This window comes from Parasteatoda tepidariorum, chromosome 9, assembly GCF_043381705.1.
Source record: "Parasteatoda tepidariorum isolate YZ-2023 chromosome 9, CAS_Ptep_4.0, whole genome shotgun sequence".
Lineage (NCBI taxonomy): Eukaryota > Metazoa > Arthropoda > Arachnida > Araneae > Theridiidae > Parasteatoda > Parasteatoda tepidariorum.
The window spans coordinates 78,487,696-78,503,588 of NC_092212.1; the positions used below are offsets into that span (position 1 = coordinate 78,487,696).

At 27.4% G+C, this 15,893-nt stretch overlaps 2 protein-coding genes across 2 annotated transcripts in view; one reads left to right on the forward strand and one right to left on the reverse strand.

Annotated features, from left to right (window-relative positions):
- Positions 1–11,321, forward strand: part of LOC107444869 (very low-density lipoprotein receptor) — a 71,104-nt gene extending 59,783 nt beyond the window's left edge. The window contains exons 22-23 of the mRNA XM_071185876.1: positions 915–1,055; positions 4,815–11,321. Coding sequence (XP_071041977.1) covers positions 915–1,055; positions 4,815–4,859 — 186 coding nt within the window. The 3' untranslated portion in view covers positions 4,860–11,321. The remainder of the gene's footprint in view (positions 1–914; positions 1,056–4,814) is intronic.
- A 1,120-nt stretch (positions 11,322–12,441) lies between these two features.
- The window catches only part of LOC107444871 (uncharacterized), a gene marked incomplete in the record, with an annotated part of 22,137 nt that continues 18,685 nt past the window's right edge, over positions 12,442–15,893 (reverse strand). Inside the window, 1 exon segment of the mRNA XM_043042253.2 lies at positions 12,442–13,209. Within this exon segment, the coding sequence (XP_042898187.2) occupies positions 13,047–13,209 (163 nt within the window).

Sequence of the window (15,893 nt, forward strand, 5' to 3'; positions counted from 1 at the left end):
TAACCTGCTTATGACTAGCTGAATAGATTATGATGCACGTTTATATTTTTGTTAGACACAATTATGACAGGGCAAATTATTATTTTTTTACATTAAATTGAACTTAATGCATAGTATGTACTTTATAAAGTTCAAAAAAATAAATAAATATTTTTTTTTTGAACTTTTTAATCCAATAATTTTATACTATTATTTTATATATTGTGTATGCATTACCTAAATTTAAATTTTCAAATATTTCATTCTGTGGTTTTTCATATTTTGTTTTATTATTTATTCAATTTTCACATTATATTTTTTACATAGAATTACAATATAATATCGTACTGTTTATATATTTCTACTTTGAAAAAAATAATAATTCTGGTCATCTTGATGCATGTTTTTATTCTGTCCAATTCAACCCTTCAGTAATTGCCCCCTCCTCCTTTAAAGAAATCTTTTCCTGTTGGCAACTAATAAGAACACTAATTGTTATATTGTGTAAAAAATTTTATATTTCCTCTAGGCACATGTTTCCATTTTCTTGCAGTCTTAAGCTATGAAATAAATTTATTAATTAAAGTTGACTTATTCTTCGAACTAAAATAATTTTACTAACTACTTCAGTTAAGGGAATTTTAATTTTATTTGTGCTCTAACAATTTAGAAGTTAAATAAAGTTTTTATATTTTTTATCAGCACTAATTTAACATTTCAGGCCTAAATTCATGATAAGTGCTGTCACTAATCAATATTGTCATTTAAATTTTCTGTTCTACTTATGCTATATCATTATTGTTGCTTTATTCTGCATTTATATGGCATTAAAGATTGGAATTTTTTTTAACTTTAAACAGCCATATATATATATATATATATAAATCAGAGATGTAACTTGTTTTATATTTTTCTTAAAAATTTCTAATTTATAGGTTGGGTTTTGTGTTTACAAGCAATATGTAAGGCGTAATGTTACCAGTATGAATTTTGATAATCCAGTATATAGAAAAACTACAGAAGACCAATTTAGTCTGGAGAAAAACCAGTATCAACCGGCCAGGTCTTATCCATCTGTAAGTGATTGAATTTTATTTAGTTTGGTATTACCTCTGCTGTAATTGTTTTTCCTAATGTTATGTTCAAAGTTTTTGTTACTGCGAATCTTACATTGAATCTTATTGATCTCAGTGTTTGACACCTGACACATACATTGTGGTTTATATTGTGAATTGGCTTTTAATTGTTGATAACTATTTGTGTGTATTCATGAAACAAATGCTCGCTGTATTTCAGAGGAAGACCGTCAGGCTAAATAATTGTGCGTTCGAGGGCTGCAGCAATGTCAAAAATTGTTTTATCAATTAAAAGCAATTTAATCACTCCTATGAAAAGTAGCTAATAAAGGCAGAAAGTGATTTTCTACTTGGAACTAAAAATAAAATAAAATCAGATATTTTTTATGTGTATCTGAAAGAAAACTGAGTCAAAATAAATCTTTCAGAGTAATATAATTACTAAAAAATTTATATCTAAAATAATAGAGTAATATAACATCTGAAAATTGCAGAGTAATAAAATCACAAGAGAGTAAAAATATTTTTAAAGCTTACACAATTTTTTTGTTCAAAAATTAATAATTTCTCTGTGTAAAAATATTGTAATATTTTTGATTAAATATAAGTTGCAATTTTTGTTTTAAAATAACTCTTCGAGCTGTATTTCATTTAAGAATTCTATTATTAACCTTTATGTGATGGTTGGTACAACTGGTGTACCAAAATAGCAAATATGGGAACTGAGTTATGTTTGTACTAAAATATAAAATCCAAAAAAAGTAGTTGGAACATTTTTTTTTCATTCATATTTAAAAATCGATCATTGCTGATTTTGTTAAAAAAAAAAAAGAAATATCAATGATGAATAACTGTTGAATAACTGTTTCTCTTAGATTTAAATAAGTGTAAATTTGAAAAATTTTTGGTTGAAATTGAACTATGTTTGGGAGATTTTATCGTTAATGCTGTAAAAGACACTGGCATTTCATGCTGTATTTCATATGTGTAAATTATTAAAATGCTGAATATAATATTTTCCCCTTAATTTGACCTAAATTAATAAAAAAAATGATGAAAAAGTATGAAAAATATTTTTATAAAATTTCTACATCAAAGGGTTAAGTGAAATTTTAGAAAATCAGCTTTAGAATTTGTAAAAACAGTAAGGAGGCAAACCATTTTTTACAAGAAGTAATATGTTAGTGAATTTGAGAAAATTAAGCTAAGGATTTCTATAAACAATTGATGCTAAACATATTTTCTGTAAGTAAAATTTTACTTTGTTGGAGAAAATTGGATTAATATTTATAAAAAGAGCAAGATCATTTTATTACAATTAGTGAAATTTTAGTTAACATAATAAAGTTCCAAATTTATAAAGAAAGCAGGGATAGATAATATTGGATTTTCTCGATGAATGAAATTTTATTGCTTTAGAAAATACTAAGACATGTTTTATAATAAAAAAACATTTGTTTTTTCTTCATAAATGAAATTTTATTGCTTTAGAAAAAACTAAGACACGTCTTGTAATTACAAAAAAAATATCTTTTAATAGTAACATGTTTATTCAGAAAATATGTTTTTGTGTTTTATTGTTTACTTAAATATATAATTAAATAAATAATATTATTGATAATTGTTTGTTAAATATTGTCTTCTCAAATTAATAAGCATATTGACAGTTTGCCCTTTAAACTATTAAGATTGCATCTTAGTTTATGACAATCTGACCAATAGGTAGCTTAGTAGTTTAACTTTTCCTGTTTCTAAATTATTTAAAAATATTGGATTTTGATTTTTCAGTGGGGTTTTTATGTTAAAAGACTGCTTCTGCTTCATTCATCCCTGCTTTTGTCGGTTATAAAAAGTGTTTCATAATTTAAGTTCTGACAGATTCACAGTATTATATATCTTAACTATAATCGTTTTATTGCTTTATTTCTTACCTTTTTGAAATTTTCTGTGCAATCGGTGCATGCTCTCAGGGCTAAAGAGAATAGAAGGGCTGGTTCACTCCTTTGAAGTATCTCTCGCCGCGCCGATCCTCCGACGTCACTCTAGTGACGTCACTTTGGCGCAAAGCTCGCACTTTTACTTCAAGAACGGAGCGTTTGGCCTTACTAGCTCTAACTAATATTGGATCATTTCTTTTTGCGAGATATTCTAAGACATTTGTTATTTTCTATAATGACTTTCCTCAGTTTTTGCAGTGAATTTACAAGAATTTAAAACTATTATCGAAATGCCAGTTTGCGCGATTGCAACTTGCAAAAATTCTGATATAAAAACAAAAGGAAAAAGTATAATTTTTCGCGTGTTCCCTAAAGTAAATGAACAACTATGTAAAGAATGGATTCCGAAATGACACAGTTAATATAAAACAGCAATACGTTTATTCTGTCGTAAAGAACTTTTATAAAAATTCATTATCTAAATAGAAACCGCCTCGTTACTTCATAAAGAAAGGCAGGTGAAAAGAATTAAAAAATAGATAAAGTCAAAGAAAATTAAAATGTAAGTAAAAAGTATAAATAAAATATATAGTATATAGTTGAAATTCTCCTAATTTCATAACATATTTTTTAATGTAGTTATTCTAAATATTTATGATTTTTTTTAAAAATTATATTCTCTTCAATTTAAATATCTATAAATTATATCATCGTAAATTTAAATGTCTATAAACAATTGTAAAATTTCTAATGTCATTATGAACCTAAATTATTATTTTGTTTCAGTAATTAGCGTTTAAGGTTGATGTTTCCTAATGATTAAGTATGAACAAATTGCTATTAACGACATATTTTAAAATCAGGGATTCTAAATTTAACTTAACTTATCTTTATAAAAGAATATGTAGATAAAAAAAGTGTCGATATATGCCTTCATTTTTCTTAATAGTTAAAGTTAAAACTGAACTTTTTAAAATAAAGTATTTATCGTGTCATTTTCACCAACTAGCAAAACATTTTTATAAGTTTAAAATGGTATTTTTTTAATATAATAACCAAGAAAGTTTTTTTTGAACTATGTTTATGAACGGAAATAATGTGTTAATTACGTAAAGTTTGAAGGCTAATAACCAGAAAAAGTCTAACTTATTTTTACAAAGAGAAAGATGCAAAGTTATCATATCTTTGCTTGCGATCTTCCGAGATCTGTGGACACAGTGACGTCATGAGGAGGGAAATCGTAGCTTCAGCTCTAAGAGCGGAGTGAACTAGCCCTTCTATTCTCTTTAGCCCTGGCATGCTCTAGTGTGAAAATTTGTTTAACACATCAAGTATCAGAAAGTGAAACTTAAATATTTGACCTAAATTCCAAGATTGTGAGGGAAAAGGGAATTGGTCAAAATTAGGACATTTTGCATCTTTGAATAGTGTATGGCAATTTTTAAACATTTCTGAAAATATGGTAAGCATCCCAAGATTCATTTCTAATAAAAATTAATTAAATGAAATGAGAAAAAAAAATGTAAGAAACAAGTGTGCAATAAAGTTATTTTCATGAGGTGCATTTACAATGCAAAAAGGGGAGATTGTATAGCATTTAATAGACAATTTTTTAATTTTCACTTGTGTTGCTTTTTGTGCCCGATAGTGGCCGTTACTTTTGCCCTCTTATAGAGTGACTACTGTGATAGAGAATGGCTTAGCCTCTTACAAAGAGACCACTCTATATTTGTATATACATTTTTAAGGTTTTTTGGAAATGTTTTTGTAATATTAAGAAAAGGAAAACAATTTCTAATCCATCCTTTTATTTTTTTTATAGAGTCTAGAACCTCTTACATCACCAGGGACCAATGAGTTTGTATAATCCATGTTTACAGCCAACTGATGCCAAAAGATGGTGTGATCAATTAGTGAGTTGTACATAAAAAAGACTTGAGTGTGTTATGAGTGATAAATTCATTTGTATATGAAGAAGAAACTGAATTTTATGAACTGTTTCATGGATGACTGCGAATCGACTTTCGATTTTTAGATCTCTTGAGCTACTTTTAACAGTTAAAGAATTTTTTTTTGATAATTTTTATTTATTAAATTTTTGTAGTGTATGCATAAAATGATTGTGAAGATTTATTATTTTTTTTTTTGTATATATAATTGCTGTTTAAGTTCTTAAAAATGATCAGCTTGCAGTGTCTAAAATAGTTGCAATTTTTATGCTCAATAATTTAATTATGTATGTTTAAAGCAAAGTGGCTGTAGCGTATTGGCCACCTTGTACATTTTAGACATGCAATATATGTGTTTTGCCAGTACATTTGAGTCTTGAAATTGCACATTTTACGATGACTTTACAAGGTTAAGAGCACAATATATATCTTGTTGGGAAAAAACTTTACTGTTCATAACTTTTATTTATATATATCAGACTAGTCTAATAGCTTATAGATAATTTAGGGATAATAAATATTTATCATTAAATTTATGGATTGATAAAAAATAGGTAAGAGGAATTGTCTTTCCTGAAGCATCATAAGAAAGAAGTGAAATACTAAAGCGTCATCGATAAATGTATTTTTATTAAGTAATGAGTCAAATAATTTTTTTTTCTCAATTTAAGCGTTTAATATTTGATTAAAAAATATTTTGCAATCCATTTTTATCTTGTTAAAGCTTTATTTTTCAATTTTTAGAAATTTTTTTTTTATTTTTATTGGATGTTATCAAGTTAATAGCTTAAATAATTTTGATGTATCTTTCCAATATATTGTTAAGCTTTTAAAGTTAGTTCACCCACATGATAAAGAAGCTTAAACATCTTTCTTGAGTTCTTCTTAAAAAGAAAAGTTAAGACAGTTGTTTCATAGATAATCATGCTTTCATTTTGAGAAAGCAATGTTTTCATCTTTGAAATAATTACAATTAAGTTATATTTAAAATGATATTGCTCAAAATCGTAACTACATTTTATTTTGTTGTTTTAATATCAGTAGATTTAATCAACCATTTCAAGTTTTATTAATAAAACCTACTCATATTAACAAGATGCAGTTATATATTTTAAATACTTTGCTTATTTTAATTTTGAAATAATTTTTATTGATACTATATGATGAATTAAAGTTAATTATATTTAATTGTAATTCATGGTATATTTATTTAAGCAAAAAACTTTTTTTATTGAATGGAAGTTGGGCTGTATTGTTTAAACTAATAGTTACATTTTATTTATTTATTTGGTTCATTTAAATAACCATTTTATGCTTTATTAGTTAAAATACTAATATAAATTAAATGCCTGCCTAAAATTGGAATAGTGTTGTAATATTTTTATTATTTTTGCAATTACATTAGTTGCATTTATATTAAATTTTATGCAATCAAAAACTTGATTTTTTTTCAAGTGTTAAAGATAGGCAAAGAACTTAAATTTCTTAAAATATTTTTATAATGAATTGATCTCTGAGTAGCAATAATTGTTTACTGCTTTTGGATTGCATGCATTTTAAGTGTTCAGTGTTTGTTCATTTAGTTTAGATAGCAAAAAAATGTAAACTGATTTATGGATTGGGATTTTAATTTAAGTTCATTCATGAATTTCTTTGTCAGCTTGTTTTGCATTTGTAAGTACTTTCATTATCATAATCTATCTGTGTAAGTTTGTGTAAAAATTAAATTTGTTTAGAAGGATTGTATTAAATTACAGTGTTAGGAGCTTTATAACTAGGAAAACTATTAGATAAGGTCGGATCAAATGAGAGACATTTATGTACAGTCATATGGAACAAAATAGAAGAAGTTAATAAATTTTAAATACCAAATCTGCTTTAGTATAAATTATTATTTTTAAATGCTTTCAAACAGAAAAAGTTTTTGATGAAGTTTTTTTATGATTTATAATTTTTTTTCTTTGTTTTTAGTTTGCATGTCTTACAAACATTTATAAGGTAACAATATGGATTAGCATAGTTAGCAAATTTAGTTGTGCTGTTTGACTAAATTTGGTTGTCAAACCAAAAAAATTTTACTACTAGTTCTTATAGAGTTCTAAACATTATTCACTTAGTTTTAAGATCACCCTACATATTAACCATTTAAATTGATTTAAAAGAAATTCAAATCGATGACATTGCTAAATTTTTGTTTCAAATTCATTACTGCCTGTCATTGACTGTGTTTATTATTTCATTACTGGCTTTTAACTTTTAAACTGACCACATGGTTACAGTTTGTCTTGGTTGGTATTGCAAACTGTGCATTTTTTAGTGCAAAGCTTTGTGCAAAGCATTTTAATGATCTTTAAAATGTTTGTTGGAAATGCATATCAGAAAACTATTTATTAAACTATGCAATATTTGGAATATAAACTAGTTGTCTTATTCATAGTGTATAGAAACTAATGTTTTGCACTATTATCCCTCTATTGCAAATGACATTGAAAAGCTACTTAGTTTACAGTTTGATACAATATATTATAGTATCAGTGTATCTATGTACCAGTGTATCTGTGATGTATTTTTTTTTATACTATTTTCATGGTTTCTCAGTTAGGCAATTGAATTATGATAAATATTTTTCGTTACCTGGCATTAACCTATTAATACAGTGTAACTTTTTAAATTGATCACTTTGTAAGTTGATCACCTGTCTAAGTTGGCCTGCTTAATTGAGCACTAAAACAGTAGCACTTGTAAGTTGAATGTCTTTCTATGTGGACCATCAAATTGGTACTTCACAAGTGGTCAACTTATTTTTTCATGGCATTTTCTGTTATGCAATTAAAACATCATGGAGGGGAGAAATATATATAATTTATAGTATTAATCTGTCTGATGATAAAAATCAATTTAATACAATGCAACCTTCTAAATTGATCAACTGTCTAAATTGACCTGCATAATTAAGCACAAAAACAGTATCATTGCCTCTATAAGTTGAATATAGTTCTAAATGGACCATCAAATTGGTAATTTGCAAGTGGTCATCTCATTTTTTCATGTCATTTTCTGTTTTGTAATTAAGTAGGAAAAATATTTTTTGTTGCATAGTGTTAATCTATCTGGTGATAAATAACAATTTAATACAGTGTGATCTTTTATGTTGACCACAAAAGGAAGTTGAACATCTATGTGAACTGTAAAATCGGTACTTCACAAATGTTCAATTTATTAAGATTTCACTGTATCTCATTATATGCCTCCGGCTTATGAGAAAAGTATGTACTGCTTATTTGTAATAGTAAAAAATATAAATAACTAATATTCAGAACTCGTGGTTATTTGAAATTAAACTAGAAACCAGAAAAAGAGAAACCGAATATCTCAGCTGTGATGAAAATTCGTTGGAATGAACTTTGCTCAACACTAAAAACGGTTTAATATTTATGAATAACTTCATTTGCAGAAAATGTTTCACGATGTAATAGAGGGATGATAATTTGTTGTTTTTGTAGATAAATCTGTTAAATTTAAATTTTAAATGTTTCATCCCATAGAAATCTATTCTTGTTGTTTGTAAAATTATTTTCATGACTCTATTCTCAGTAGTTATCAGAATTAAATTTTTTTTTTAAACTTTAAGTGTTGAATCCATGCCTGCTATTTTTATGTTATTATTTGTAGAATGTTTTCTATGCATTGTTGAGAAGTTGAATTGTGTACAAATGGAAAAATAGTTTTTAACTTCAAGGTTTCTGTGGACACCCAAACAAATAAAAAAAAAATATCAGAACAATGCTCCAGATACATAAAAACTTTATATATGATATTCAAATTTTAAATAATGTATTCAACAATTGTCATTGTTATGCAAGTTGAATAAATTTAACATTTTTTAAACCACATTATTGTGATAAATATTTTATTCTTCAAAAAATGTAAGAATGCTAATCATAGTTATTTTCACATACATAATGTGTAAAATAAAAAAATTTTATTAAATTTTCAAACTAATTTTAAATTTATACAAAATAATTGAAAAAATTCATTTATCAGGACATTTAAATATAGTTTTGGGATATCTATTATAATTAAGTTTGTAAGTTTTTAAAAAAAAATTGGATAGCAGTTACAGTAATTTGTTTTGGGTGTCAACCGTAACCAGATTACTGTGCATTTGATCTGTAAATATTATATTTTATGTTCTTTGGCATATTTAATAAATAATTAAAATCAAACAAACTATATATCTGCTAAATATATAGCATCTTCCTCAGGACTGCTAGTATTTTAAACTTCAGAAATTTCATGATTTATTCTAAATTTCTCTGTACATAGCTTTTCAAAATTATCCCAGAAGATTTTGATTTAAACATAACTCCTAAAAGAAAGATAAGGTATACTTTCTTTTTGTGCGACTTGAGAGCTACAATTAGTAATTCTTCTATTGTACTATACCTCAATGGCTAGGAAGTAATAACTTTAAGATAAATGCTATTTTTTAAAATTATAAGTTTAATTTCTTTCCTCTTATTTGTCACGAATATTTAGTTTTTAATTAAGTTTGTTTTATTCCTTAAAGAACGTTTATTAGTTACTTATATATTTCAAAACTAATTATTAGAAAGTAGAATTTATATTTTTACTTTTCAAAAATATTTTTTTTTTCTTGAACAAGATATTTTTCTTTATAAATTAATATTTAAACAACAATGAACTTAATTAAGTTTGTTTTATTTCTTAAAGAACATCTATTAGTTATTTATATATTTCAAAATCAAATTTTTTCCCTTGAATGAGATATTTTTCTTTATGATGTTTAAACAAAAAATTCAGGTTTTGAAATTTCACTCTAAATTTAGTAGTAACATTTTTGTTTAGATATTCTTTTTATTTTAAATGGTTATAGAAAACTAAGTTCCCTGATAGTTAAATTATTTTTCTAAATCTACTGAATTGTGTTCCATTGTTTTGTGTTTGAAATCCTTGAACTTTGTGACACATTCAAACATCTCATTTTACAAGGGGCTGATATTTTGTTTGTAAAAACAGCTGTGATAAATTCTTTTTTTTTTCCTTCTTAACTTTGGTTGGTTAATTCACCAAGTTGAATGGAAAAAAAATAATACTAGAACTAAAGGCATTTTTTATTATGGTGATTTTAACATTAAATAACTTTTTGTTTGACAATTTTCCTATCTAAGTAATTCATAAATATAGTTGTAGCACATGTCGAAATTATTCTTGGACATTTTCCATCTCATAGAAAATGTGATATCAATATTGATAAAGTTGAAAGTTTTTAAAACCTGGACGTCTTGCTTAGCTAATAATCCAAATCCTGGCCTTGAAGGAAACAGAATGGTCGTAAACCAAAATGATAAAATAAATTAAGTGATAAGATTAAATATAATAAATGATAAGTTAAAACTCTTAAATATATAAGATTAAGAAAAAATATAAGATTCTTGGACATTTTCCATCTCAAAGAAAATGTGATATCAATATTGATACAGTTGAAAGTTTTTAGAACCTGGACGGCTTACTTAGCTAATAATCCAAATCATGGCCTTGTATAAAACAGAATGGTCGTAAACCAAAATGATGAAATAAATTAAGTGATAAAATTAAATATAATAAATGATTAGATAAAATAAATGAAGATAATTGAATTGTAACTCAGTCGTCCTTAAAGGACCAATAGTAAGACATGGTTCCTAGTAGATCACTGTAGCAGTCAATGAGCGGTTTATTTGACTACTTTAATTAGTCTACAAAGGGACCAAGGGTGCACTCTATTAGTCCTCATTATATTGTTCTACCGTAAAGTGTTTGACTTTGATGGTAGGTTGTCGGGCTACCAAAGTGTGATGCCACCCCATCTTTAGAAGATTTAAATTGTTTTCGGATCATCCTCGGGGATGTTTTCCAGACCGTCGCTAATGGTCTATTGTGCGTCTTTGTCACATAAATAAAATACTACTACTTTAACTATCTAAGCATACATAAAATAGTTATTATTCAATATTTTGGTTTGTGTTTAGGTATTCAAAAGCTGAAAAAATAACACTTTTGTTCTTAAAAGCAGGTATTGAAATTTGTGCCAATTACTGTTGTACTTGTTAAGTATTAAGTCATTCTTTTAATCATGTATATAGATTTTTTTTCCCTATGATATGTAATCAAGAACTCTGGTGTAGAATCTCAGTGATTTGTAAATAGAGATAAGTTATCATACTCTACTTTTTTTTTTCCTCCAGAGTTTGAATATTTTAATCTTTGTGTTATTTTTTATGTCCTGTTTTGCATTTTTCATCCAGTTAGGAGCATTGTGTGATTCATTTATGTCATGTTTTTTAATCTTCAAAATAAAATAAATTTATAACACACAACTTGTTTATTGCTCTTTCTCTTTTTATATTTTTTAAATATAGATTTATACATTTTTCAGGGATAGCGTTTTTAAAAAGTGCTTAAAGGTGTTATTTTTGATTTACATTTTTTAAAAGCTCTTAAAAATGATTTTTTTTTTATTTGGTGTTTTTAAAAAGAGCTTGATTTTCTATCGTTTAAAAAGAAATTTTTTCTTTGCTGTGAATATTGTCGTTCTAAATAATTAAAAAAAGCATGATTTTTCCAATTTTCTTTGCCATATTTATCAGGAACTAGTTATTTTATCATGATTATGTGAAGTTTGTGAAAATGTTTTTGAATTTTGTTGATTTTATGTTCATAAATTAAGAACTTGAAATGATAGAAAAAAAAAATTTTAATTACTGCACAGTTCTTAATTATGAATTTTTTTTTTTTTTTTGGAAAGTGATTCGATATTTTTTGAGTGCTTGAAAAGTACGTAAAAGGTGCTTATTTTTGTTGAAAAATCTGACTATGCTCCCTGATTTGTGCAGTAGTTCTTAATTCTTTTAGTCTACGGAACCCTAAATAATCAATCTTCTTCTGTTGGAACTCCGAATTTTTAAATAAGTTTAAAGTAATTGTGTGCGTTATAACCTATAAAAGATTATTTTTTAAATATTTAATCAGAGGAATGAAGATTTTTATCGCTATATCAATAATAATCTTAAATTAGGTTTAATGTACAAGCGTTAAATTTGTATCTAGTATTTGCAGTCCTTGTGCAGTATCTAGTATTTGTTTTTGGTGTACATACTAAAAATGAATAAGGTAAACAAAATTATGGTTAATGAATAAATAACTCAAAAATGAATATACTAAAAATTAATAAAATAACTAAGTTCCATAAAAGGCTTTTTAATAAACAAAATAGAAGAAAATATTAATAGTGAATTCTCCATAGTTTTATACTCTGTAGGTTATTCTCTGTAGGTATTTATATAATTCTCTATAGGTTAACATGGGAGATGGAAATAGTAGAATCTGACTCAGTTTTTTTTATCTACTTAGAGCTATTTAAAATTAAAAAAAAGGCGATTCATGCAATGTTGCTAGGGAAACCACTTTGCCATGGTAATCAAATATTTAGACTAGATGTTTTGATCTTAAATTTTATTTAAATTAAATCTGGCAAGAATTAGATACAGAAAGCAGTCAAATATCTTGTTCAGCCAAAAATTATTTTTTCAAGCTTTTATTCAACTTCGATCATACAAATTGTTGATAGTCCTCATGCTCAATGGGTAAAGCTTTGCAAGCATGCTTTAACAATTAATGGGCAAAGTTTAAAAAGTAGAGCCGGAGCTGATGCATCCAATCTCCAATTATTTCAACTTATGAGTTTATTTTGTTCTTCGTAACTGGCTAGGTTCTTCACAGTTTATGGACAGACCTACGCAGCTCAACTGGTTGTAGTTTGCGAACCTTAATAAGAACTCGAGCAGTTTTCCTCAGATTTAGTGATAAAATATTTCAGTCTTAAAATGCGTTACATCTAATAATCATTACAAATGTTCTGTGTTACACATCATTTCGACGCAACTTATCACTATCATTTTTTTTCGCATTGTTAGAGAATATTCATCTTAAAATTGAGGATATTATATCTTTTTAAAATCATGAAACTAATCGGACCGTTTCCGTGTCTTAATGGTTTGTTCATGATATTCTTTCCTTGCTGTTCAGTTTTTAGTACCACGAGTTCACAAAGAGACAGTGTTGTTTAAAATGACTTGAGCAGGTACAAATGTTTGGGCTATGTCCAATATAGCAAAGTATGTGCAAGCTATACCACCAGCAACACCCATGATGACGACTTGCAGCAGAAATATTTTTTCCAAAATACTCCTGATCTGAACAATTTTCCTAAAACAAGGAGGAAAAATTCATAATATTTGTTAAGATTCAATATATAAAGTAAATTTTTGTATAAACTCAAATATAAAAACTGAAAAAATTGCAATAATGGTATTACAGATAGTTTATTAAATATATTATATGTTTTCATAAGTAAAGAGCATTCATACTGTATAAGCAAAACAAATCTTGTTTTGCTAATACAGTTTGTTGTTACCCCTATTGTTTGTATCTTCCCTCGTTGTTTGTATCTTCCCTCATGAACATTTGATTTTTTTTGCGAAATATTTTTGCCAGTGAAAGTTAACTGAAGCAGAAATTTTTCAAGCAAATATAATTTTTATAAAATTTTTATTAGAATATAAGAACATTACAATCCGTCTGCTATTTTTTTGTATATCTGTTTAAATTATTTATTATAATTGGTGATTGACAAAATTCTTCGGATTCTAATTTATTTAAATATTACATTACCTTTGCTGCCACTACACTGTAAAAAATTTTGGTATTTAGGTTTACTAAAATCTTTTACAGTGCAGGAAGTCACATTTTTAATGTCCCGCAGTGGACTGATCGTTAAGACACGGTTCCCAGCAGATCACCGAAGTCAAGCATCACTGGCTACGGTCAGTGTGCGGGTGGGTGACCACTTGGATCAGTCTGCGTAGGGACCGAGGGTGTGCGGTATTGGTCCTCGTTAAACTGTGCTACCGTAAAGTGCTCGACTTCGCGCGCAGGTCGTCGGGCTACCGAAGCGGGGGTGCCATCCCCTCCGCAGAGGATCAAAATTGTGATGGCATGTCTTCGGATAATCCTCCGGGATGTTTCCCAGACCGTCGCCAATAGCCTATTGTGCAGCTCTAGTGTGACGTAAATTAACAACAACAACAACACATTTTTAATCTACCTTTAAATTTAATTTATTAATTTTTTGGTTTTTATTGACAATACAAATGTTTATGTGCATTCGAATCACAGAGTTGCCTACTAGCACGGTGTTTGCAAAATATTTAATTGAGTTGTAAACAATTAAAATCGAATGCTTTCAAAAATTTTGTTAATTTTGCAAAGATTTTAAAAGTTTTACCACGACTGTGCGGTTAAAAAGTATTAATTTTTATGAACTTTCGAATCATTTACATGTATTGGTATGAATAATATTTCTAATTGAGGTTTGCAAAACAAAGAATGATACATTGAAACATAAACTTAGCTACAACTAGAAGAAATTTTCCTAAGAAGTGTAGATAGTTGGCAAACTTGGTAATGTCCTGCCAGATTATAATATTTAATCGAAACTTGGTGTTCCGGAAGTAATAAAATTGTAGACAATAAGCTCAAGACTTCACCTCAAGTTTAAATTAAATTTTTATGTAAGTGAAACATAAAAAAATAGAAATAGTACAGTGAAACCTCTAAGAAAGACCACCTCTATATAGCGAACACTTTGGGGAAGCACGGAATTTTTTCCATGGACTTAGTGTGGAAGAAAACCTATAGAGGTGACCATTAAAACCTTTTACAGTTACTGGTCAAAATCTTTGAATTAAATGCAGAAAATGTCAAATAACCCAAGTAGCACAGGGATATTGTAACAGCTTTAGTCTACATCGACCGACATTGTCAATATTGGCGAAAATCGACATTGTTTGTACGATATTGTACGATTCCCGTCGATTTCACATTAAAAGTCTGTTTGTAAAACTTTTAATTTTAAACTTTATTGTGTTGTTAACTCAAAATTAATCATTAAAAAAAGACAAAAAATGACGTCAAATTTTTATAATTCCAAAAAATAAATTTAAAATATAAATTTAGAGATATCCGAAATGCCGAGAGATATCAATCGACGTTCCCCAACGTTTTTACAATATCAAACAATATTGTTTCGCGATATTGGATATACGTTATAAAAGGGGTCCATTTTTATATAGTACAATGTTTCGCTACGATATTGTACAATGGTCAAATCTAAGTTTTTACGATATCGTGTTCGTGAATTGTGCTACTTGGGAAGTAGATAAAAATGTATTCTAAATATTTGAGTGAGATTCTTGTTTAGATAGCTCTTTTTAACGATCTCTGAAAGAGAACCTCATACTGATAATACAAAATTAAGAGGCGATTAAAACGATGGTATCACTAATTTATTTTACATTACCATTGGGTCCCGCAGGGGACTGATCGTTAAGACACGGTTCCCAGCAGACCACCTAAGTCGAGCATCACTGTCTACGGTCAGTGTGCGGGTGGGTGACCACTTGGATTAGTCTGCTTAGGGACCGTGGGTGTGAGGTATTGGACCTTGTTAAAAATTGTGTTAGCATGTCTTCGGATCATCCTCAGGAATGTTTCCCAGACAGTCGCCAATAGCCCATTGTGCAGCTCTAGTACAACGTAAATGAACTACAACAACAACATTACCATTGGCGGTGAAATTTAAAGTTTCTTCAATTTTCGACAGCTTATGTTTGTCTGTATATTTGATTTTTGTTCATTTTTACACCTGTAATTCAAATTGTTAGCTTAGCGAGCTATAGGAATATTTAATTTTTCTAGTGGTTTTGTTTGCTTTTATTTTTTAAAAATATTTTGTAAAAATGCTGTTATTATGACAGCACGCGTTTTAATCTTAGCAATGAAATTTAACACGATATTGCATCCGTGCCACACGATGCATATATATATATATA